This window comes from Misgurnus anguillicaudatus, chromosome 17, assembly GCF_027580225.2.
Source record: "Misgurnus anguillicaudatus chromosome 17, ASM2758022v2, whole genome shotgun sequence".
NCBI classification, from domain to species: domain Eukaryota; kingdom Metazoa; phylum Chordata; class Actinopteri; order Cypriniformes; family Cobitidae; genus Misgurnus; species Misgurnus anguillicaudatus.
The window spans coordinates 35,385,869-35,413,340 of record NC_073353.2 but is presented as its reverse complement, the minus strand read 5'-3'; the positions used below and the strand labels follow the sequence as shown (position 1 = coordinate 35,413,340).

The 27,472-nt window shown below is 36.3% G+C and overlaps 1 protein-coding gene across 4 annotated transcripts; it reads right to left on the bottom strand.

Annotated features, from left to right (window-relative positions):
* Positions 1–27,270, bottom strand: ppp1r1c (protein phosphatase 1, regulatory (inhibitor) subunit 1C). 4 transcript variants are annotated; one of them, XM_055215554.2, is made up of 8 exons: positions 26,984–27,270; positions 26,700–26,867; positions 24,209–24,269; positions 14,891–14,925; positions 14,465–14,531; positions 4,359–4,562; positions 317–472; positions 1–165 (listed from the first exon to the last, which is right to left on the bottom strand). In XM_055215554.2, exons 2-8 carry the CDS (start codon positions 26,778–26,780, stop codon positions 71–73), a joined length of 699 nt encoding a protein of 232 aa, XP_055071529.1. In that variant the 5' UTR covers positions 26,781–26,867; positions 26,984–27,270; the 3' UTR covers positions 1–70. The 4 variants fall into 4 exon arrangements, with proteins under 4 accessions (XP_055071529.1, XP_055071528.1, XP_055071531.1 ...); XM_055215553.2 differs by having other exon boundaries at positions 26,700–26,872; positions 26,984–27,269; XM_055215556.2 differs by lacking the exon at positions 4,359–4,562 and having other exon boundaries at positions 26,700–27,268.
* Positions 27,271–27,472: the final 202 nt, after the last annotated feature.

Here is a 27,472-nt window from a genome sequence, read left to right as displayed (position 1 = left end):
CTGTGGTATTTTCCTTTAACAAGTAACTAAAATAGCTCTCAAACAGAAATGATGTCAAATTGACCCGCTGTTACTCTGTCAAACTGTCTTTTAGTCCACCACTGTTCTCCTCGTCCTCTTGGAAATGTGAGGAAGAATCTGTCTGATTTTTCATTAACTGCACTCCTGTAAAAATCACAGATTTGATCAAGAGATACATTATGAAGCATACAGCAGACATAACATTCACTCAGTAGTTTCTGAAAGGGAGATAAACAGGGCCTTCATCTTAACAATAAAGATGTTTTCTCACGGCACTAATATGATTTGGTGGTACCTGGAATGAAGGGTGGTTGGTGCTGGTATGGCGTATCTTTGCGTCGTGGCAGCGGGTCTCCAGGTTCTTCTGAAAGTGTGCCGAGATGTTTTTGAGAAAGCCTGGTAGGATGTTGGCTTTCTTTCTCCTCTTGCTTGCTATCACTGTGCTCTCTACCTGCAGGAGGAGTAAAACATGAATCCCAGCATGCACCAGTCAGTGTCACTGACACTAAAGGATCCCGACTTACCCTTATACAGTATGACCAGCTGAAAAGTTATAGAAAGTAATTACTTCAGTCCAAATATTGCATATCTTCACTTATAAAAATAAAGCTGCTTAAAGGGTTCTTCAGTGATGCCATAGCAGAACCATTCAGTTGAAGGTTCACCTTTTACATTACATGTTAAAGGTTCATCAGGGAACCATTAAGCAAAAAAAAAAAAGGTTCTTCTATGGCACCGTGTAGCACCTTAATTTTTAAGAGGTGGTGAAGAATGTGTACAAGTACAATGTGTACAGGCCTTTTCTGATATTGCATCACCAAACATACTGCATTTGATAAAATTAACTATTTTAAAATTAATAGTCAATTCAAACAGGTAGTTGGACTTAAAAAATCTCAATCAAAAAGCTCAATCAGGCTACATACTGTAAACAAACATCACAATTCGGTTTTGGGCCTCTAGCTGCTGTCAGAAATGACAAACTTCACCAAGTTTACTGTACAGTACATGTCTTATAATGTTCTTCAATACAGCAAGATTAGTAACATTTGATAAACAGCACTCACTCAACAATATTCACATCATTCCGTATTTTTTTATTTCAAGCTCAAAAAATTTCGTTGATTATTCATCTACATTTACAAACTCAAAACCACAAAGAAATTGTTACAATTAATTTAAAGTTGCCAAAAATATGGCGTCTGATGCCACAGATACACATTGGAAATATTTCGTATATTGCATTTTATCAAAAAGTAAAACCATTTTCAATACAGAATTGATGGTCGAGAACAGGCATTACGTTTCACAAAAATGAATTAATAAAAAATAAAGCTGAAGCTGTGTAAGGGAACACAGAAAGAGATGAGAAATATAATGCGAGAAATTCAGGGAAGAAGATCTTTATATTCAGAGTCCAGAGAGTCGAGGGGCAGTAAGTGTGTGGAGGTGTGTCAGGTACATTATAATGGCTATCGAGAGATAGACGAAGGGCTGCTCAGGGTTTTCTGCTCGCTTCCTGTGGTGTCTGCTGTGTTTCCTGTATTTAAAACCAATGGTAATAATGATATTGAAAATAATTAGGGGGAAAAAATGAGAATTTGAAAAGAAAGTGGAAGAGAGACAAGAGACAAAAAAGTCTTGTCAGTAAAGTCCTACAGATCTTCTGTTGCAGGCAATCAGCTTTTCTGCATCTCTTTCTGATGTACACTCTTAAAAATAAAGATGCTATACGATGCCATAGAAAACCATTTTTGTCTATAAGGTTAAATAAAGAACCATTAACATCTGACAATGAAAAGGGAGAAAATTATTGGTTCTTTAGGAACCAAAAATGGTTTTGCTTTAAGGAACCTTTAATTTTAAGCGTGTACTTTTATACCACATGCTCATGCACAAGATGCATCAAGGCACGCAGAAATGAATTAAACCAATAAACATGAAAAGTACTGATTTATTTTAAAATGAAATCAATTAAGAATTAAATGTACCAATATACTTTGTACCATACATACCATGATAAAAAATTTTACAAAAATCGGTTTCTTTTCAAATGTTGCTTTCATAAAGTAATACAAATTAAGCATGGACTTATGGATTTTACATAAAGATCTTGAATAAAGAAATACACCAGTCAACATTTGAAGTGGATCAAACCCTTTATAAAAGCTTTTTTGATCCAAATGTTGACCAAAGTAGAAAAATGTTATTAAAGGGTACCTTGGCTATGAAGACTGGCTTTAATAGCCTACTTTATATTTTCCTTCTACTACAAACATATTAAATATTTTCATTATTTAAAAAAAATCCTAAAAAGTAATACTAATTTTAACCTATAGAGGTCGCTATTATGTTTCGCGCAATTTGGGCATTAAATGGTTGTCGTGAAATATATTACTACAGTCTACAATAGTAGGCTAAATACTATAACTATTATTTTCTGTTTTACATTATTTTACAATCTACTGATTGAAGAGGATATTATGCAGCTGTTTAAGAGCACTATTTATTCAAATCACACATTTAAGAGAAAAATGCATAAACTCACAGTGCACACTGCAGTCTCCTTGCTCACGGAATCACAGACAGTAATATAATATTTTGTAAAAAATCTATGTCCATAAGTCCATGTCTGGTCATCTCCGATTTTTTATGGAGATAAAAATTTGTCTCCAGGTGTATGGTAGTTTTGCATTATGATACGAGTGTATTAGTGTGAGTTTTCTGTTATTTCCCTTTGGCATTTGAGATCGTTTGAACCCGAAAGCGCTTTATGACGTCACACTTAACAACCAAATTTGTGGACACCCTACTGAAAAATCCAGCTAAGACCAGCATAAGCTTGTGAGCTGGTTTTAGCTGGTCTCCCAGCTTGGTTTTAGCTGGTTTTGCTGGTGTAGCAAGCTGGCCTAGCTGTTTTGGTCACTTTTTGATATGGTCTAGCTGGACTTAGCTGGTCAGGCTGGAAGGCCAGCTGTCCCATCAGCTTGACCAGCTTTGCCAGGCTGTGAGGACCAGCTTAAACCAGCTACTGCCACATTAAACCAGCTAAAACCAGCAACCACCTTATGCTGTTCTTAGCTGGATTTTTCAATAGGGCATGAAAAAGAAACCATTTTGCATCTATTTTATAGTTTTATCTACTAGAGGTTGCTCAAAGAACATTTCCGAAATAACATATTTTTGCAAAAACTGTACCATTTAAAAACGCACCACACACATAAAACTTGCTTCTTGGAGGGTAACTTTGTTCCAGTTATTTCAGTCTCTTCTGATCCAAGTAACCATATCGCACTTGCTTCGTGTTGCTTCAGCCATTGTCTTAGTGTATATTGTCTATTGCGCTTCATTCACATTGAAGCTTTCTTGCTCTGAAAGTCATATCACAACTAAAACAGGAGTTTTAATTGCATAGAGCATGGTCAAATAAGTCAATTGCTGCCATAAGTATATATTATTAAACAATTATACATGCTAGCACAAAGTATCACATAATACACAAATGTGTTAAACTTCAAAGGTCTTGAGCAAACCTTTAAAAATAAAAAATTGCCAATTTTTTTAATTTATTTATTCAAACATATTGGTGGGGTGAGACCAAAGTGTACTGGCATTTTTTAAAGATTGTTTTTCTGTCTTTTTACATAAAATTAATTAAGTCATAACATTGAATGTGAAAGAAATTATTTTATAAAAATATTAAAATTTTTGTCTATTTCTTCATCTTGTACTGCAAATTTTATTCATAAATGTAGATTGTTAAAATGACCTCCTTTACACAAGGTTTCCTTAAGAGTAATTACTTTTTTAATGAAGTCTCTTAAAGTTGTTAAAGGTACATCTATTATAAAATACAAATTCTTGTGAATGTCTTCTGTTTTATTTATTACATTTTTGGAGCTTCTGTCTTTAATACCTGTTTTCCTGTAGCGATGTTTATGTTCTCTAATAAAAAAATAATTATTAAAAAATAATTTGATTTCAACCTTTTGACATCATTAGTTGTGACTAAATGGCGGCCTACGAGTGAAAATATTTTTTTAAAGTTTTTAAAACTCAGATATTTGTCCTGTTTTTATTTTCACATTCATAGCCAGTCCCAGTGTTACATTTTCATAAAATACTACAAAATAAATTACATTTAGCCTATAATTTATAAAGTACACATAACAAGTACACATAATTATTGAATTACAGTATTTGATACTAATTTAACTCTTTCATTTTGGGATACTCTGGTCCCCCATAACATTTTGCACACTTTGTTTTCATCAGGTGAGGTTTTTTCACATATTATGGATGGTATTGTGTCCTAACTGGCTTTGTTCTGGACTTACCCCCATCCCCACTGCTCCCTGGCTGCCCCTCAGAACTGACATAAGACTCATTGCCATTGGGCTCTGAGCTGTTGTGATTGGCCCACTGAGCTGCGTTGGTAAAATGCTGTGCTGTGATTGGACTGGGCGTGTCTGGGCTGTCAGAGAGCCCCGCCTCCTGCTGCTCCTGCCTCTGAAAGTGCTGCTCCACCACCAGCTGCAGCTCTGCACTCAACACAGGACACACAGCACAGCGCCACACAGTGGACACAGGCTATCAGCACGAGCGTGCAGTGTGTGTACTGTAAGTGTGAGACCACAGTAACCCATACAAATGTATGAAATCAATAACACGATGATGGACGCGAAATGAATGAGTTATGAAATGCATGCATGCTGTATGATGCACCTAGTGACACTATCAAAACCTATATGATAGAATTGTAAAATATGCTTGTTTTGTTCGTTTGTATTAGAGATGTTTAAAGTTAACTAAATCTAGAGAGTGAATTCTGGTAAATGTGACATTTTTGACAGTAAATTCAATGTCAGAAAGTGTTCCAATTCACCCGATTTACATTATATATTATATTACAGTGTATAATGTGTATCTATTTAGTCTAAAATAAAACAAAAGATGGACTGTCAGTCTTTTTCATGAATATTTCTTGGAGATTTATAAGAGTAGACAGCTAATGTACTGTAAACTGATACAGCGGCTCTCTCAAGAATCAGTTCGGAGAGCATCATAAGAGCTTTCTGAAGCTTTGGACTACTATAACTGTCTGATGTGATATTAATCATAATCAAATATATGAAAAAGACAAAAAAAGACAAAAGATCAAAATTTAAAATCAACTTAAAACAAAGAGCCCCATATCAAAAAACTAACCATGGTAGTAAAGTTGTGTACTATTATTATAGTTTTACTACAAATATCACAGTTTAAGCTAAACTACAACTTTGTACCTAAAGGGTGCATATTAGTACCTCAAAGGTACATATCTGTACCGAAATGGGACATATTAGGACCTTGTTAAAGGGTACAGAGGCAGTTTTGCAGCAGTTAACAATCATAGGCTAGCTTTAAAAGGGGGAGTATGCTCCAAAGCTTTCCTCACAAACACATAAGCGGGGAAAATAAGCACCCGACACATCAGCATCCCCACCAGATAAGGGAGCTATTGACACAAAATTTCCAGCAGATGAAGCCATCAAGCCAAACATTCAATCCATACAAAAAAATCAAAACACCCAAGTATACAAGTTGAGTCACAACAAACTAAGTGAAATGACACAGGGAACAAATATACAACACATGAAGAGAACAAGGTGCAAAGTGGCATAGAAAGCCAAGAGATCACCTGAAATCTGTCAGTATTGAGAGAGAAACCCTGCCCCCTATCAGTACTAATTAATATCAGCTGCTTTAGTCGTAACTGATGGCCTATAAAAGGCTTCTTGTTACCCAGGAGGCACACAGGAAAGACTTCATGATGGGTAAAAGCATGAACTCTCTCAAGATCTATGTAATCTTATGAAAAGCATTTTGATGGGAATGGTTATAGGCGCATTTCCAGAATGCTGAATGTTCCTGTGAGCACTGTGGGGGCCATTATCCAGAAATGGAAAGAGCATCACCTCACCATAAACCGGCCACGATCAGGTGCTTCACGTAAGATCCCTGTCCGAGGAGTCCAAAGGAAATTCAGGAGAGTTCTCCAAGAGCCAAAAACTACTCAGAACTTCAGGAAGACCTTGCATCAGCAGGTACTAGTGTTTCAAAGAAAACTATAAGCAATGCACTGAACCGCCATGGCATCCATGCATGCTCACCAAGCAAGACTCCATTGCTGAACAAAAAGCATATTGAGGCTCGGTTAAAATTTGCGAAAGAGCATTTGGAGAAGCCTGTGGATTATTGGGAGACTATAGTATGGTCAGATGAAAGGAAAATTTAACTTTTTGGCAGTCATTCTTGTTTGGAAAAGAAATGGCACTGCCCACCACCCCAATAACACCATACCAACAGTTAAGTTTGGGGTGGAAGCATCATGGTTTGGGGCTGCTTTTCAGCAAGGGGTACTGGCAGACTTCATATTATTGAAGGCAGGATGAATGGAGAAATGTATCGGGACATTCTGGATAAAAAACTGCTGCCATCTACCAGAAAGCTGAAAATGAAAATAGGGTGGACATTTCAGCAAGACAATGATCCCAAACACAAGGCCAAGGAAACAATGAAGTGGTTTCAAAGAAAGAAAATCAAGTTGTTGAAGAAATTCTATTGAGAATTGAGGCCCTTCAAGATTTAAAGACAATTTGTGTGGAAGAATGGGCCAGAATCACTCCTAGGGCAATGCAGACGACTGGTCTCTCCAGAGAAGAGGCGTCTAGAAGCTGTAATCAACACCACAGGCTTTTCTACAAAGTATTAAATGAAGTGTGTTCAATACTTATTCCCGGTGTCACTTCACTTTTTTTATTATGACTCAACTTGTATACTTAAATGTTCTGATTGCATGAATTCAACACTTGCCTTGATGGCCACATCTGGTGGAAGTTCTGTGTCAATAGCTATATTATAACCACAAATAACCACTTAGAAATCCCCTTACTGACAAAAATGCTGATGCGTCAAACACTCATCCTCCCCGCTGTAAATGTGCACAGCCAGAGCATAGTCTGCAAAGAGTTACGAAAAAACGCAATGCTTTCATATTATTCTCATTCACTATTGGGACAACATTAAAATTCATAACATTACAATAATAATTAAGGTAAAATAGCCTCATAGAATACAATGTTATGCAAATAAGTAGGCCGACATGCATTCAAACCAGATTTAATGATTGAGCAAACATTTCATGGTCCTGAGACTTCAAAGGAAATTCACAAAAAATGGTCCCAGCTGTCATTGGGCAGGTACCCTTTAAAAAAGTAACTTACATCTTTGCACCTAAAGAGTTCATATCACAGAGGTGCATATATTGGTACAATATCTGTACCGAAATGGTACATACGCTATTAGGACCCTTTAAAAGGGTACTGCCCAGTGACCGCTACTGTAAGGACCATTCTTTTACTATTTTATTATTTTTATTTTTTGACTAAAAAAATTGCCTATTCTAGATTTAAACTATGATTCCTGTAGTGAGACAATAGTACATTTATTGTTACTATGGTTTTACTCCAAATACCATAGTTAAACTGTGGTTACTGTAGTAAAGCCATGGTTAATTTTCATTAAAGGAAGGCATGCTCACCTAATAAAAAACCAAAATCAGATTTTTCCTGCTACAGCAACTGCACTGCTCGCTCATCACAAACAATACTCAGCAGTTTTATTCTGGAAACATTTCAACTCTCCACTTAAACTGAGTAGCTATTCACACAGTATTCACACTTTAAAACCTTTTTATCTCTGGCCAAGATACAGTACAGCCTTTACACAATACACAGCCAAACCATTTTGTGTACTTAGCACTGTTGTCTATTATATTCTGTATAGTCTGTGGAGAAGCATTCAAGAAAGTCATTCAAGACGACATCAAGCACTAGTCATTTTGGATTAGCATACTTAAACGCTTTCTGTCCTGCAATGACCAAAACTGTACCGAGTGTTTGTTCAAAACTGCATGCTGTCCATTTAAAGGAATCTTTCAAGAGCGATGCATCTTCGTCCTCCCTCTACTACAAATCAATAGCTCAGGCTAATGTGAATTTAGCACGTCTGTGCCAGGAAATGGCCTTGTCTATCAGCCAGTGAGGCAGACTCCACCTCTCTCCCTTCCTTACTTCATCTGGAAACATCCACGTGAAACACTGCATGAAGGGAGAATTACGGAGGAAGATGGCACATTTTTAGTCTTGCACTAGAGAAAATCTAATTTCAATCGAGTTATTCATAGAGTTGTCTGCATTGCTAGTTGGTCTCAAAAAAGCCCTCTTTGCAGGGTTTAGTTGCTGTGTTGCAGAAGCATCCTAATGCAAATTCCTGTTATGAACAGATCGTTCTGGTCCGGTTGAAGTGTGTTCAAAGTCCTATTAAGGAAAGTCATCCCAGGCAGTGACCCTGACACAGAAACTATTTTATAGAAACTAAGTAGAAACTAAGTCTATCAAATGACGCTGTGCACACTTGTGTGTTTACACGCCAATTGCACAAATGTGACCCTGAACCACAAAATTAGTCAATTTTAGTCAAACTAAAATTGAGATGTATTCATCATCTGACAGCTAAACGTTTCATTGATGTAAGGTTTGTAAGTATAGGACAAAATTTGGTCGAGAGTAAGGACTACTAGAAAACTATTGAAATATTGAGGAAATTACCAAATTTTGTCCTTAGCAACACATATTACTACACTGCAAAAAAAATGATTTTCAAGAAAACATTTTCTTAGTATTTTTGTCTTGCTTTCAGCAAAAATATGTAAAAATTCTTAAATTAATAAAGCAATAAACCCCAAGAAGCAGTGGGTTACCAGTGCATTTTATAACAGCTAAGGGGCGTTGTTAGGCACCACGCGAAGCGGAGTGCCTAAAACCCCCTTAGCTGTTATAAAATGCACTGGTAACCCAACGCTTCGAGGGGTTTATTGCGTTTATAAAACGGTTATTTCATATGCATAACGTTAGCGGGATTTTATAAAATAAAACACAAATAAGTTGTAATTATATTAGTACAAATATTACTCTTCCGCCAAACAAAGTAGTTCCTCAGAATCAAGTGTGGCTGCAACAGAGCGCAGTTCCCAACTTACTGAGATGCAGCAAAGACACAATGAAAATATGATTTAAGACTGTGGTGTTTATTTTTATAAATCACCATTCATCTAATTTATACATTAACATTTATATTGTGCAACTGTCGAAGCGATGATCAAATATGCTTGGAAGCATGCTGAACTCTTTCCCCGTCACCCAGTTTTAGTTTAATGCCTTACAGAAAAAGTGTCTTCTTTAAATAAACATAAAATATCAAATGAAAGAACAGACCATCCGCTTTCAAACAAAAACAAACAAAACAAAGTTTCATCCTACCTTCATTTGTTCTCTTATCACCTCTCAAATTTTTTAGCTAAAAGCGGAGATAATTCTATTTTTGTGAAGAACTTTTGTAAGAGATCAGATTCAGAGCCTGATGAAAACACGCTGTTTTCAGTGTTGAGTGAATGCGTCAGTGTTTAAGTTGGGTAAGATTGCCACCCAGTGGATAATAGCGGACGTATGAACTTGAGTTATAAACTCCTCAGACAACGTTTTCTCTTTATCGACGAGATGAATCAACATTATTTATTGACATTTATCTGGATATCGCCATTAATTGTGCAAACGTAGACAAATTAAAAATATGATTAAAGAGTGTGGTGTTTATTTTCATAAATCAGTACGTATCAACAGTGACGCAGTGATACTCTTGTAATGTGGTCTGAACCGTGAGGTTACCGGTGTATTTTATCACGGCTTAGAACGCGTTTCAACCAATCAGAATGAAGAACCAGAACTGCCCGTTTTATAATATGCTTTTTCTTGATGAGCAAAACGACCCAAGAAAATTGTTTTTAGACCAAAAATATCAAATTTAAGTGATTCTGTGAATAAAACAAGCAAAAAAATCTGCCAATGGGGTAAGCAAAAAAATCTTGAACATTTTTCTTAAACACTAAATTCAAGAAAAAAATCAAGAAAATTTTGCTTACCCCATTGGCAGATTTTTTTGCTTGTTTCATGCACAAAACCACCCAAACTTGATATTTTTGGCCCAAAAACCAGACTAGACTAAAAACTGGGTCGTTTTGCTCATCAAGAAAAAGTGTCTTAATTTAAGAATGTTTAGATTTTTTTACTGAAAACAAAACAAAAATACTAAGAATTTTTTTTTCTTGAAAATGATCAATAAAAAAATATTATTTCGGGTAAGATAATGTACCAAATATCTTCATGGATCATGATCTTTACTTTATATCCTAATGATTGTTGGCATAAAAAATTAATTTTTTTTACTCATACAATGTTTTGTTGGCTATTGCCACAAATATACCCATGCGACTTATGATTGGTTTTGACGTCCAGGGTCACATTTGTGGTTCATTTGCATCGTGCAACTTGACAGCCAGTCAAGGGAAAACCCAGCCGAATTTTTTTTTATGATTTACTACTTTCTAATAAAATCATAATACATAAAGAGTGTTCTGTGAAAATGTAACTTTGATATCTTTACTGATATGAATAAGATCATGTCGAAGATTGAAATCATTGATACATTGATATATAATTAGATGATGAGATTTAAGCCTGGATGTCACAGACAGGGTTACTTATTTACACTTTCATCACTGCAATTCATTTCAAACACCTGAATCCTTAAAATACTGAACATGCTTACATGACAATCTATAATGTTCCTCTCCGTCAATCTAAAAAAAAAATGTTGTTTACTTGCTTTCCGTTATATTATTGAATTCATGTTGTAGGCTCTCGAAATACTCCAAAATAATAAATAATGAATAAAATTCCTGCAGCTAAAAACAGAAAGTGTCGAACACAAATAAGAGTTCCCGCTCATGATGAAAAAACTAAACAATAAAAAATGAAATAAATACAGACAAGATCCGAAATCAAAAGTCAAATAAACAAATATGCTTTCAGTGGACAGTTTAGTGCTAACTTCTCATAATGGACAATTTTTCCAGATCAGTTGTGTATTCTCTCAACCAACTTCATGAGTTGCATGAGATGCTTTTAAAGGGACACTCCACTTATTTTGAAAATATGCTAATTCTCCAGCTCCCTTACAGTTTTGGAATCCATTCAGCCGATCCACGGGTCTGGCGGTACCACCTTTAGCACAGCTCAGCACAATCCACTGAACAATAAAAAATTATCCTAGCCATATCTCAACTTTTAATTTTCCGTCGGTCTTAGTACACGATGTAACTACAGAAGAGTTGAGTTTTAAATAGGAAAAATATTGAAACTCTGTGGTTATTTTTTACCGCGATGCTAATGGTCTAATCAGATTCAATAGATTATGCTAAGCTACGCCAAAAGTGGTATTGAAAAAAACGGAGAACGGCTGAATGGATTCCAAAGCGGCAAAACTCAAATTTTACTCTAGGGGAGCCGGAAAATGTGCACATTTGCAAAAAAAGTGGAGTGTCCCTTTAAACATTACTGAAGAAGTTTCAATGTGTGCATGACACTTGTCTGCTTTTCTTTTCATACAGTTAAAAATATTTTGAATTAATACAGGGCCAATATATACGATATGTTTTCTACAGAATAAAGCATTCAAGCATTTAAGCATCATGGAGATATACTATAGGTTCATTGTGTTCAGACTTTTGACTGGTAGTGTACAGTACTCCGTAACTATGTAGGAGGAACTGCATTTATTTAAGCATCTGATCCATAAGCATGAACCAGGTGGGTTGTTTGTTGAGTGGGCTGAATGTGTGGGTTACTATCTGAAATACATGTAGTGTGTATGGCAATGGAGAAAATGGTACTGTAGATCATACACATAGATGGCATAGATGAGTCATTCCTACTACGCAGTACATTTTTTTTATGGGCTCATCGTGTGACCCTGGACCACAAAACCAGTCATAGGTAGAAATTATATATTTGTAGCATTGTATGGGTCAAAATTTTAATTTTGTAATGCTAATCATTAGGATATTAAAGGGATAGTTCACCCAAAAATGAAAATTCTGTCTCATGTTGTTACAAACTCGTATACATTTCTTTGTTCTGATGAACACAAAGGAAGATATTTTGAGGAATGTTTGTAACCAAACCGTTTGTGGTCCCCATTTACTTTCATGGTAGGAAGAAGGAATACCATGGAAGTAAATGGGCTCCACAAACTATCTTCCTTTGTGTTCATCCGAACAAAGAAATTTATACAGGTTTGTAACAACATGAGAGTGAGAAAATGACAGAATTTAAATTTTTTGATGAACTGTCCCTTTAACTAAAGATCATGTTCCATGAAGATATTATGTAAATTTGGTACCATAAATATATCCAACATTTATCTATCATTAGTAAAGGATTTCATTTAGACAACTTTAAAGGTGATTTTTAAATATTTTGATTTTTTTGCACCCTTAGATTCCAGATTTTTAAATAGTTTCGGCCAGTAGTGTCTCGGACAAATCATAGCAAACTGTACATCAATGGAAAGGTTATTTATTCAGCTTTCAGAACAATTGATAAAAACAATTGACTCTTATGACTGGTTTTGTGTTCCAGAGTAACATAATAATTAAATTCATTTTACATCTTCATTTCTTTGCATTATTTACAAAATTTTCTAAGTTTTTGCTATGAAAATAACATCCCAAACATTAACAATGTATTTTTATGAATTTTTTATAAATTCGAATTATTTGGTTTGTCTAATTCTATGCCATTCCGTAACATAAATAAAAAACTACTTTAAAGGGATAGTTCACTTTAAAATGAAAATTCTGTAAACCTGTATGCATTTCTTTATTCTGATGAACACAAAAGAAGATATATTGAAAAAATAATGGTAAACACACAGCATATAGTGTCCATTGACTTTTCATAGTAGGAAAAAATATTTAAAAAGTATTGTGATAAATGATGAAGAAAATATTTTGATAAATAATGGAAAGCACACAGTTGACGGTACCCATTAAATTCCATCATATTTTCCAAATATATTCCTACTATGCAAGTCAATGGACACTATATGCTGTGTGTTTACCATCATTTCTAATAATACCTTATTTTTTGTTCATCAGAAAAAAGAAATTCACACAGGTTTAAAACAACATGAGGATGAGTAAATGATGACAGAATTTTCATTTTAAAGTGAACTATCGTAACTTATCATTTTTATCATGTTGTGTTCCTTCTTGTCAGTTGTCAATCAATTTCAAAGGTGTGTTACATAATATTAAAAAAGCAAAGACTATTAACTTTAGATTAATATTTTCATAATTCAATTTCAAAATTTTAGTGCTGGGCAAAGATTAATCGCAATTAATCGCATACAAAATTGATAATGAGTGATTTTTGGCATAATATATGAGATAGTGCTGTTTGTAATTATTATGTATGTATTTAAGAAACATTTAAATGTGTATATATATTTTTTTATATTTTTATATATTCTATATTATATACAAATAAAAAAATGATATATAAATAAAAAAATTCTGAAATGAATATATGTATATATGTGTGGTTAAATATACATAATAATTCAACCCAGTCTCAAGGCAAGTCGTGTTATAGCAACGAAAATTTTGATTAATTCATTCGTGTTTGATGACACGAATTTCCGCTGTTTTTCGTGTCTCTGGAGACGAATGTCTTTTTCGTCCTTCCCAGCACGAATTTCTATCAATGGCTGTTCGTGTCTGTGGCACGACTTTCTTTATCGTGTCATTTCATATTTTGTTTTCTCATCGTTCTTTTCTATTTTTTGACCATTGTCGCTTGGGGTTTGGGTTAGAATCACTTTCTGCGACTTCCTAACCCAAACCCGAACTCCAGGCGAGAATAGTTTTAAAAAGCGGACAAAAAACATGTAGAAACAAATGCATAAAATAACATCCTAACGCAAACCCGGAATCCAACCCTAACCCCAAGCGACAATGATTTAAAAATAGAAAAGAACGATGAGAAAACAAAATACAAAATGACACGACAAAGAAAAGCCACCGACAGAAATTCACGCCGGGAAGGACGAAAAAGACACCCGCCCCCAGAGACACGAAAAAAAGCGGAAATTCATGTCATCAAACACGAATAAATTAATCAAAATTTTCGTTACTATAACACGACTTGCCTTAAGACTGTGTTGAATAATTACACACAGTACACACACATATATTATGCAAAAAAAATCACTTTTGTTTTGTATGCGGTTAATTGCGATTAATCTTTGCCCAGCACCAAAAAATGTAATTTTTTGCCATTGTGTCAATTATGTAATAAAACATAAAAAAGAAACATCTGAGATCTCAAACATATACACTAAAGACACAAAAGTACTACTTAACAGGAATGACTCAGATGGTAAAATAAGTGGCTTAAACATCATATCATTGAATATGCAAATGATGTAGTTTAGCGGCACATACCTCTCATGGTAGGCGGTGTGTAAACGCTCTGTTTTCTCTGGGCGGGAGACAGCTGGGCGTTCGGGGTCTGGCGTGGACAATGGAAAAGCACAGCGTGAGAGAGAGGGTATCTGATTTCACGCAGACTCTATTTCAGGAGCTTTGCTCCAGCAGGTAATCAATGAGAACTGCATCAGAGCTCCATCCATCTCAGACCAAAGCCCTCTGCTGCACATCTTAACACACACAGCTCTGGGCAGCAGAAGTCAGAGGCTTAGCTTACATATCTCCATGTCCACTAAGACAGCCAAAAAGAAATACCTTGTGATGTCTAATAGATCGCAAGTGGAGACAGGAATGAGGGAGATCAAATCTAATGCTTGTTTAAGTGCCGGAGTTTATCTTGCCTTTGTTATCGTAGACGGGCAGAATGTTTTAAGTACTCACCTCCACCTGACTGCCTGAAGTCTGCTTGTCATCTCCTAAGGAATAAAAACACTGGCTGTTCATTCATTTCACAACTTGAAGACCAATTTATTCATTTACAGCCAAGTTGTAAACCTTATAAAGTCCCTGTGAACATTTAAACTGGCTCTCCACACTCCATCTCTATCAAATCTTAAGCTGAATCTGTGGTCTCTCCAGCATAGTTGACAAAATATTACAATGTTCCTACAAACCTTTTTCAATTGGCAATTCATGGACTTAAAGGAATCATCTTGTGGCTGCATTTAAATCACCAGATTCATCAAAATTATGGTCACAGTTTGTATTTCACCCCACAAAAAAATTTAGACCAAAAGATCTTCCACTGCCAATTTTGTTTTCAGTGGATTTCTCATGTCTGGAAAGCTCAGTCTAACACATCATCCAGGATCATTCCCTGTAAACCTAATATTGTGTTATTGAATGATAATTCAGTTTTGTGAATTCGAAAAACTAATGTGGCATGCTGGACCTAAACTGCTGGAGTCTAAACTGTTCTTACCGTGGCATAAAAACTCAAACTGATCTTACCAGTGGTAGGTTTGAAACCTTACACATATAGAGATATCCATTAGGTTTCAAAATTAATATTGATTATATCAATAATGATTTATATTCTGTGACATTTAAGAAACACACACACACACATATACAGTATACATACATACATAAAAAAGATATAGATCTATCTATACCTTTCTACATATGCTCAGTACAGTGGCCCCCTTAAAGCCATATTATTTAAAAAATATAATATTTAACATATTTAAAGAAGCATGTCAGTACACAATAACATAAACATTTTTGTATCAAAAATGACGAAACTATTATACATATAATAATAATGTTCCTACAAACTTTTCTCATGAACCTGGACCACAAAACCAATCGTCAGGGTTAATTTTTTTGAAATTGAGATTTATACATCATCCGAAAGCCTAATAAATAAGCTTTGTATGGTTTGTAAGGAAGGATAGGACAATATTTGGCTGAGATAAAAACTATTTGAAAATCTGGAACTTGAGAGTGCAAAAAAAAAATGTAAATATTGAGAAATTTAAAGTCCAAATGAAATCTTTACCACACATATCAGTGGCGGCCGGTGACTTCTTTTTTTGAGGGCGCTCAATGCAAAGTTTGTACCCGACCCGTATCCAAGGTCGTACCCGACCCGTATCCAAGGTCCACGTGAAACTTTTAAACCCAAACCCATTTCTAGGGTTTACAAAGAATGGTGTGAAAAGGGAAAAACATCCAGTATGTGGCAGTCCTGTGGGTGAAAATGCCTTGTTGATGCTAGAGGTCAGAGGAGAATGTGCCGACTGATTCAAGATGATAGAAGAGCAACTTTGACTGAAATAATTACTCGTTACAAACGAGGTATGCAGCAAAGCATTTGTGAAGCCACAACACACACAACCTTGAGGCGGATGGGCTACAACAGCAGAAGACCCCACCGGGTACCACCCATCTCCACTACAAATAGGAAAAAGAGGCTACAATTTGCAAGAGTTTACCAAAATTAGACAGTTGAAGACTGGAAAAATGTTGCCTGGTCTGATGGGTCTCAATTTCTGTTGAGACATTCAGATGGTAGAGTCAGAATTTGGCGTAAACAGAATGAGAACATGGATCCATCATACCTTGTTAGGTATGTAACCTGTGCAGGCTGGTGGTGTAATGGTTTGGGGGGTGTTTTCTTGGCACACTTTAGGCCCCTTAGTGCCAATTAGGCATCGTTTAAATGCCACAGCCTACCTGAGCATTGTTTCTGACCATGTCCATCCCTTTATGGCCACCATGTACCCATCCTCTGATGGTTACTTCCAGCAGGATAATGCACCATGTCACAAAGCTCGAATCCTTTCAAATTAGTTTCTTGAACATGACAATGAGTTCACTTTACTAAAATGGCCCCCACAGTCACCAGATCTCAACCCAATAAAGCATCTTTGGGATGTGGTGGAACAGGAGCTTCGTGCCCTGGATTTGCATCCCACAAATAAATAAATATATATATAATTTTTTTTAATTAAATAAATGATCCTAAAGTATTTTTAGTTTTTAGTTGCTGTACATGTAAATAAAGATGTACATTTTTTGAGCTAACTAATATTTTTAGGTTGAATTAACTCAAAATTTAAGGCAACACAAACACTTACTTTTTTAAGTTGAAACAACAACAGTGTATATGATTTAAAATCCAAGTCTAGTTTACACACATTCAATAACATTTATGCAGTTTTAATTGTGGCAAATAAAGACCTGAGGCCCTTGTATTGTGCAAATTCTGTTTTTAATATAAAAAACCCACTGCAGTCATACAATGAAAACTATTATGCATTGTAAGGACCAACCCTTATATGCATACTGACGTTACACTTGTTTAAGGTAGAAAGAAGATTTAAAAAGCCCCTGATTTCTCCTAAATCCACTGAGCATTGCATCTACTCCCTCACCTAATAGCCACTTAAAAGTCTCTAAATGGAGTCTGAGAAACGCTGGATTATGACCTCAGATCTGATAATAAGGCGAACCAGAGGAACACGGTACACAGTGAACCACAGTAGCCAGAAGACTTCTGCTTTTATAAGTCCACTGGCTCCACACATAAGGACATTAAAGACATATAGCACAAAAAGTCCCAGCCAAAGCCACAGGTTTGGACCGCAAACACTGCAGCAAATTACCACTGTAACCGCAACAACAACCCAAGTCACTCAAACTTCAACACACTGCCAAGTTTTATGACGACGGACGTTGGTGTGACGTAAGCTCACGAAGCTTGAAGAACTTCCTTCATAGGGGATCTATTCCAAATGTTTTGGATCAGAGATGAAATGCCAAGTGAACAAAGAGCTGCTTGTTTTGTGAATGCGGCTCTATGTGTTTCCACCTCTTCATCACGCCCCTGCCAGCAACATTCGAAAACAGCAAGAAAAATAAGCAGCCGTTCTCTATAAAAACTGCTATAATACACCGACGATCCAGCTGATTCAGTCTGTACGGTGAAAAACAACTATTAAGAATGATGTACATATGCTTTCATTGGTTTTGGTTAATGATTTTAATGTGAGTAACACTGACTCGTGTGTTTATTAGCTTCTGTCTGTGGTGATGAGCTTTGATTCATCCAGTGGTCTTCGCTTTTACACCTACATACAACTACACTCTTAAAAATAACATCCAAAAAAACTCTGGTGCACAAAAGGTTCACTGTGGTGGAAAACCCATAAGTAGGAAACCAAAAATCTCTTTGTACAAAACAGATTGTATTAGTTTTTAGCAGCTTTGTGTTACCATTGTATCAAGAATGACTGAATGAGTGCCTCCCGGTTTCATCTATGGTGACCTTTGCGTGCACCAGGACTCCAACAGTGCCTTATGCAATAGATTTTTACATTTATTTTGCAGGGTTCCCAAACCTTAGTTAACTTCAAATTCAAGGACTTTACAAGGACTTTCCAGGTGCAATACCCTCAAATGCAAGGACTAAATGTGGGGACACATTTTAAGTGAGAGCAAGGTTACATCGGGTTACCTTTTAAGAAACATTGTTACAGTTACCATTTGAGGGAACTCACGCTGCGTCACTGCAGTGACACTTTGGGGGCGCTTCTAGGGGTATGTGCGTCTGAATGTGCATATCAAATTCAACCAATGGTGAGGCTTAACGACAAAGGCAGGGTGACGTGGGAGCCAGGAAGTATATCACTATCTGAAATATTGCCAAAGGCGGCATTACAGGGACGCAGGAAGTATGGCAGGGGAGACGCAGCGTCTCATTCCCTTCTAAGGGAACAACAGTTACATACGTAACCCAAGACGTTTTTATGTGTCAAACACAACTATGCAAAAAAGCATTTTGGTATGAATCAACATTCGAATACAGAAGATAAAAGCATTTAAAGCGAACAGTTTAGCACGTATGCTTAAAAAGTCTCACATTTTTATGATATTATCATACACTACACATGGAAGTATACAGATTTTTTCCAGAAAACTTAAAATAGATTCAAGCACTTTCAATGACCTGTTTCTATGTATGTATATTTTCAAAAGCTTCCCAGGGCCTTGAATTATTTCCCCCAGATTCACAAATGTTCAAGGATTTCGAGGACCTGTAGGAACCCTGATTTTTACAATGTGCATTATTAAGGCTATGGGTAAGAACAAGCAACTCTGAAAAGCAGAACGTTTCCAAGTCATTTGTGTATTTAAATAGCTTTGCTAAAAACATCATCTCTCCTGAGTAGGACAGACCTGGCGACAGAAAAGAAAGACATTTTTAGTCAGAGGATGCTAGATCTTATTCATAGGCTCATAACAAGGCTCTTGAAGCAGAACAGACAGATGGTATACTGGCTTTAGCAAGATGGTTTATCATGAAGATATAACTGCCAAGTCATAGACAACATGGACATCTTTACGACTGTCGAGCCAAGAAAGTCCAAAAAGCACAGAAGAGAGGACAGGATTACCGGCCGGACAAAAACCTGGGACCCAAAGCAGTCTGATGGATCATCTCTGAGTCCCAGCTAAAGCACTAAAGGACCACTGACCTTCTGCTAAATACGATTACTATACAGTATGTGGTGGCCCAAATCATTGCACTAAAGTTGCTACAGCCACTGGGAATATGCATCACAAAAATAAATTATAAAGTCAACATTTACAATGAAAACTTAATTATGACTAACAATAATTTGCTCCTGGCATGGTTCTTTAATAGACACGCTTGTAAGGTTGAGTTTCCTACCAGCAATTACAACATTGAGGATAATTATCACACACACACAATACCGTCACATTAGAAGACAGCATTTGTTTTTACTCTCTACTAAAATTACTTACAGACACAGTACTGAAACAAAAAGGCTTTGTGTGATGCTGAATTGTAGTAGGACTGAGATTATCATGTTTACTTGTGAAGCTAATGTAAATGTTATTTGTGGAAAACCTAACTAAAATTGCTAAACTATATGGGTCATCCATGTAAGTCCTGTTGAAGACCTGCAGTTCCAGAAGGCAATGTCAATTCCTGAATTTGAATTGATTTAGCAAATTGGATACAGAATTGTGACCCTGGACCACAAAACAGTCATAGGTCACACAGATATATTTGTAGCTATAGCCAACAATACATTGGATAGATAAAAAAATATGGATAAAAATGATCGATTTTTTATGCCAAAAGTCATTAGGATATTAAGTAAAGATTATGCATGAAAATAATTTTATAAATTATCTACTGTAAATATATAAACAAAAGATTTATCATTAGTAATATGTGGGTGATTCTCACAAAACCATTGAAACACCACGGCACGAATGATTTTAGCTTTAAAATGTGTAATATAGTAACATTAAAAAGCATCAGAATTAACACAATACTGTGTTCTACCTTGCACAATGTGTGATTTCAACATAAGAATTTATAATTGGAAATTTTATCTCATTTTCTGCTGAAATTAACACAAAAATATTAAGAAAAAAAATAAATGGATATTTTGCTAGACTACTTTAGATGACAGAAAAAATATTTACTGAATATTCATGTATAATAATAATGAAGAAAAATTAGGAAAATGATGTGTCCATGCCTGATGTTCTCATCCTCCGCAACACTTTTTGAGAACAGGTTAAGCACACATACAGAATTTTAATCAAGTTTGATTTTGAGTGACCAAGCACATGGACCAGTTACTTCAAGATGGCTACCAGGTAAGATCATTTTTTTACAATTAATTTGAAATATTGTCTTGTCAGAATGCTTATTAAATGTTAGTTTAATTAATAGAAGCATAATACTTTGCTTTTAAATGCATGTGCAGAATCTCCAAATTATGTTCTTTCAGGTTTGTCATGTCATTTTGAAAATATGTCAGTGTTGATGTTTTCTGACTGTTGCGGTAATGAGATTTTTTAGGACTAATTTTTTAAATTATGTTACAAAAAGTGTTAAATGATAAGTAAAAGTTTTTAAATTAATGTTCCCATTTACTCCAGACTTTGTTTTTCAATGTCTGGGTGGAAAAAAAGTAAATTTAAGCAATTTTTACATTTTCATGCTTGACATTTTTAAAACCAAGTTTTCGTGAGAATCACCCATGTGTTGCAAAGGACCCTGTTTTCGCTGCAAAAGATGCTTTCCAACAGGTGTTTTAGCATTCGTTGTAAACTTGTGGACCTATCAGTGAACACCCCTGACCACTCGGTGAGTTTCACGTCTTTGTAAACGAAAGTTTAATGCATTTTAGGAAGGATTGTTCCAGTGCACCTATGCAGCCATTATAGAGGTGGGAGGTGAAACAAGAAACACCCGAAAATTCTCGGGCCAGTATCATTTGTCCAAATTTCAGTCAAAACCGTTCTATTTCATCATAAACAATTTGAAAACAGGGCTTTAAGTGTAAAATACCAAACTTATCATTTAAAGGTGATTTTCTCAATAATTAGATTTTTTGCACCCTTATTTTCTAGAATTTTAAATAGTTGTATCACAGACCAATATTGTCCTATCCTGTCCTAAACCACACATCAATGTATAGCTTATTTATTAATATAAATGTTCAAGTTCAAACAATTGACCCTTATGAGTGGTTTTGTGGTCCAGGGTCAAAATTGTAATTTGAAAGTATTAATTTAGTATTTTATAGCAAATTATATTTTTTTTATTATACAACACAACATATGAACCAATTTTAGAAACATAACATAATAGTAGTGTATTAATCCCCGTGAAATGTGATATTCAGATATATAAATGTAATTTATATGAGAGCATTTCCCAAAAATACTATTTTTATTAACTTCAAGCAGTGGCGGCCGGTGACTTCTTTTTTCGAGGGTGCTGGATGCGAAGTTCGTCACAACATGTGTGTAGCCTGTCATGTGTGTGGTTTGTCATTTTAAAATATCTGTCCTGCGCGTTGAGAGATCCTGTGTGCATCACGTGTCTTGTCAAAATAAGTGCCTGCTGCAGACGAGTCTAAAGGGTTTATGAGAAAAGAGACGCTCGCGTTTGCCAGATACACCCATAATCTCATGCGTAATCAGAGTTTAGTGTTAAGGGAGTGTCTTGCGTGTATTTTGTGAACGTGAGCGTCTCTTTCATCATAAACGGTTTTGAAGCGTGTGCAGCAGGCACTGATTTTGACAGGACACGTGATGCACATGGTTCGCATGGCGCGACAGACACATGTTTTGGAAACACGAGCAACACACATGACACTCCGAACACATATTTTGAATTTGCGCCCCTCGGATGAGCAGTCACATGCTCCACTGACTTCAAGTATTGAAATAAACTTTTTGGGGCAGTTTCCCACCAGGGTTTAGATTTAAATCGTTTTTACAAACATACCCAACAAAATACAATACTGGTGTGCATCTTGAGACAAAACAATGGCACTGCACGGCAAAAAATTTTTTTCAAGAAAACTATTTCTTAGTATTTCTGTCTTGTTTTCAGCAAAAATATATAAAAATTCTTAAATTAAGATGAGTTTTCTTGATGAGCAAAACGACCCAAGAAAATAAGTCTAGTTTTTAGACCAAAAATATCAAATTTAAGTCATTTTGTGCATAAAACAACAACAACAAAAATCTGCCAATGGGGTAAGCAAATTTTTCTTGAATTTTTCTTGAATTTAGTGTTTAAGAAAAATGTTCAAGACTTTTTGCTTACCTCTGTGCATTTGTTTTATGCACTAAATCATTTAAATTTGATATTTTTGGTCTAAAAACTAGACTTATTTTCTTGGGTTGTTTTGCTCATCAAGAAAAATCATCTTAATTTAAGAATTTTTTGATATTTTTACTGCAAACAAGACAAAAATACTAAGAAATTTTTTCTTGAAAATCTTTTTTATTTGCAGTGTGATATATGTTTTTTTTTAAATAAAGGCAGCTCAAACATGAATTTTAGTCTGGAACTATAGCCCTATCCAGAAAACCGCCCCTTTTTTCCAAAAGTTATCTGACACAATGTGGTACATTTTGTGGTGCTGTCGGACAAAACTTAAATCTGGTTTGATGACGGTGTTTACTGTTTTGACAATTCTAAACATAGTTTAATAAAATATGCCTTTTCATTGAGAAATATGCATATTTAAAGGTGCATTGTGTAACTTTAAGAGAGATCTCTTGACCAAAAATGCAATTATATATTAATACATAACTATATTATCAGTGGTGTACCTTACATAATCCGTTTTTATACACCGCGCGACGCCTTACATGAAAGTCGCCGTCATGTTTCTGCACATTTCATCCCTACGTTGTCTCAGACGACGACTTGTTTGTCTTGTGACGGCTACCATAAGCGTTTTAAACTTGAGAAGTAAGATTCAATTCGCATTCTCAACACTAGATGGCACTTAAATTCACACACACCACCTTTAAATTAAATGTGCATGCATTAATACATTTCTTCCATTAATTCGAAATAAATATCCTCTGGTGTCTGGTCAATCCAAATAAAACAAAATTTAACAAACCTCTCCCACACTGCCAGGTTCATCCTATAATGCAGTTATATTTAAATATCAGCGCAATGCCTCCTATCAGTTTCCCGAATAACCCTGAATTCCTCTCACAGATAAATCATATCTGTAGAAGAGACACAAGAAGATACAACGCTTCACAGATGACAAGAGTCTGACCGGTCCCATATGCTGACGCCATAGGTGGGTTGTTTGTGCTGATAGCAGCTCATTGACCATTGCCACATTCACAGTGTGTTGTACTGTTCCCACCCAAGGCCAAATTACATTCAGTCCGACTCAAAAATGACCTCGCCAAGCCTATCACGTTGTCCTTTACACGCATTTCCTCCCACAGTATCATATAATGATTGTACATGAAAATTGGAGAGGACATATTTTCACAACAATAAAGAAGGCCTGGGCTTTATAGCAATGTGAGTGTGCATTTCTGTTTAGAAACCAAACCTTGAACGCCACAACCAATTGATGCTTCAACAAACCAACTCATTTTTGTTGTGTTTTAAAGAGCAGTCTGGCATTCACTCATAATGCAATTGAGATGCTGATGACACAGTTAATAAAATCAAACACATACAGATGTGAAAGTGAAAAGGTATTGTGAACTACACGGCGTGCTTAATCTGAGACAAACGGTTCAATGATCTGTATCTGAATTTACAGGCATTTGCATTACTGTAGCTCAATAAGCCCTTCTTTGACCGTAAGGTTGATCCCAAGTCATTAAAAGAAATTTAAAGACTTTATGTTTTGGGAGAAGGAGTGGTCTTACCTGAAACACTGGGCTCATTGTAGATAACCAGTGTGGCTGGAGTTGGTCTGCGCTTACGGATCTGTGTTAAGGCAGAGGAAAAAGAAATAAAATTACAATCATGTTTATATATATATGATTTAATACAAATAAGCCGACTCGTAAATGTACGATTTCTCGTGAGATCAGGCTGGATAGTAGCATAAAGACCCACTGAAGTGCTTTGAAATGCTCAGCTTTGTTTGACGCGTTAAAGCAATATCCACTTAAACAGGAAGTGGGGGGGCATATACTTTGGCCCCTCCCCCTATCCAAGATCCAATAGCGCTTAGTTTAACTTCACAGCCTGGAATCTGATAAGAAGCTGAAGTGCAGAATGATGTCATACAATTATTGCTCTATATTGGTGGAAGTGATACTGTATGATTTGTATGATCTGTGCAATTTCTTTCAATGTTGTGGAAAAAGATAAATTTTCTTAAAAAAAGAATCTAGATAATTTACTCACCCTCATGTCATCCAAAATGTTGATGTCTTTCTTTGTTCAGTCGAGAAGAAATGATGTTTTTTGAGCAAAACATTCCAGGATTTTTCTCATTTTAATGGACTTTAATGGACCCCAACACGTAACAGTTTTAATGTAGTTTAAAATTGCAGTTTCAAAGGAATCTAAACGATCCCAAATGAGGTATAAGGGTCTTATCTAGCGAAACGATTGTCATTTTTGGCAAGAAAAATAAAAAATATGCACTTTTAAACCACAACTTTTCGTCTTCCTCCGGCTGTATGACGAGCCAGCGCGACCTCAAATGCGTAATGACGTCGAAAGGCCACATGTTACATATATGAAACGTACATTTGCGGACCATTTCAAACAATAAACTGACACAAAGAATTAGTATCATTCGACATACAACAACGTCGGAAAGGTCCTCTTTCTTCACACTTGTAAACACTGGGGCGTAGTTTCGATACGTCATCCGTGACCTCTTGACGTGATGACGTATTACGCGAGGTCGCGCTGGCGGGTCACACGACCGGAGGAAGACGAGAAGTTGTGAGTTTAAAGTGCATATTTTTTATTTTTCTTGCCAGAAATGACAATTGTTTGGCTAGATAAGACACTTATGCCTCGTTTGAGATCATTTAGAGTCGTTTGAAACTGCTAATTTAAACTGCATTAAAACTGCATTAAAAGTGTTGGGGTCCATTAAAGTTCATTAAAATGAGAAAAATCCTGGAATGTTTTCCTCAAAAAACATCATTTCTTCTCGACTGAACAAAGAAAGACATCAACATTTTGGATGACATGATGGTGAGTCAATTATCTGGGGTTTTTTTAAGAAAATGAACTAATCCTTTAAGACATATTCATATTCAAGTCAAGAAACTACATTAATTTCATGAGGACTTTAACTGTAAGCAACATGGCAACTCAACAAGCAGTTTTACACACAGCTCATCAATTCCATCTTTAAAAGTTAAAACATGGTGCATGCGTGTAAAATGGTTATCCTGACTGATTTATCGGACATAACTCTCGACATGCGTCTCGACATCAATACAATCAATATTCAGAAGCAGGCTCCCTAGATCACTTTTCCATGCTGTCTCAACACATGTGAAACAACATGAAACTACACACACAACAACGCTGATGTGTTATGCACCCTTTGATCTGCGGATAACCTGCAGTGTTTCAGACTCATTTATAAAAGAGGCAGTAAGAAAATAAAGAGCGGCCACTGATGAAACACTTACTCAGCACAAGAGAGACCGCCGCCACTGATTGGACAATCCAACCAACATCATCATAAAATCGGTCCAGCACTTTGCTGTTATGATATTGTCAGCAACTGATCCAACATCAAACACTTTTACCGCCTGACATTCAGCCTTCGCTGCTGGAGATTTCAATATAGCCAGGACACAATAAGACTAGGCTATATATCCATGCACAACACACAGAGCAAGTTCTGCCATAACAAAAGCAGAATAGGTGGTTGATGGTAACAAAAATTGGAAATGTGCCACTTTCAGGCACCAAAGCACATTAGAAGTTGACATGACATCATATGCCCAGTGGTGAGAAAATTACTCCACTTGAAACGATTTCAAACATTGTTTACCAAATGATTTACAGTATTGCTTCATGGCCTCATTTTAACTCAGAAAATCTGTACAGTCACACCACAGACATGGCCCCTTTAAAATAAACTATGAAGAACCAAAAAATAGTAATACATTTCTGAAAATGATCAAAGAAACCAGCCAGATCATATAAATGATAACCTAAATGGATGCAATATGAATCAGTGACCCACATACAGAGCATAGATTTCCTGAGCAAAAGCACTGCAGAGAACATCATCATCCATGACATCATATCATAAAACAGATTTTGGCAGCAATCTGCGCGCATCTGATGCTTTAAAGAAGTCTCGCGGGACGCAGAGACCTCCGCAGGCCGGTCTCCATTAGGCGCAATGTAATAAAAGAGATCTCCACTTACATGCTCAGCTGCCTGAGGATCCAGCTGGCTCTGGAAAAGCGGGACGGCAAACTGGATTTTCTTAGGGCTGTTCGGCTCCATGTCGAGAGCGAGCTGAAGAGAGATGGAAAGAGACAAACTGGACCCTACTTATCCAACCCTACAATTTCCTCCTGGACGTCCCGCCTCCTTTGCTTCACAGAGTAAGTGAGTGAGTGAGAGAGAGAGAAATGGAGAGAGAGTCACAGATATGCAGAGATACTAAAGTCAGTCCTCCTTTTCAGCACTCGTGTTGTCCCACTCACTTGTCTGCGGTCCGATGTCCCATAAAACACGTAGAAGTGGCGATGTGCTTCCCTGCGCGCCACTGGCTGTGAGTTCTCTGTCTGTCTGATCCGGGACGCGCTTGTGTCTCCACCACCAGCAGCGCGCTCTCTCTCTTTCTCTTGCCTCTTGTCTCACTATCATTAGAAACACTGGGAGCAATGCAATATAAGCCCCCGTCGGGACCTGCTGATGCTCTCTACATTATTTATGAAACTGATTTAGGATGCCGTCGGCAGATTTCGCATCACATGGCCGGACGGCGCTCGGCGCGCACGACTGATGCGCGCGACGAGAGGATGTCCTTTATAATGTATAACATGCTCCATCACAGAAGCACTTCATTTATGCATTTTTAATTATTCAGACGGGAATAAATCATTGTCCTTGTAAGCAGCCGTTTTATTTTTAGCCAGAGGATGTATTATGAATTGACGTAGGATGAAAGTGTGGGATGCTTAAAAAAACAA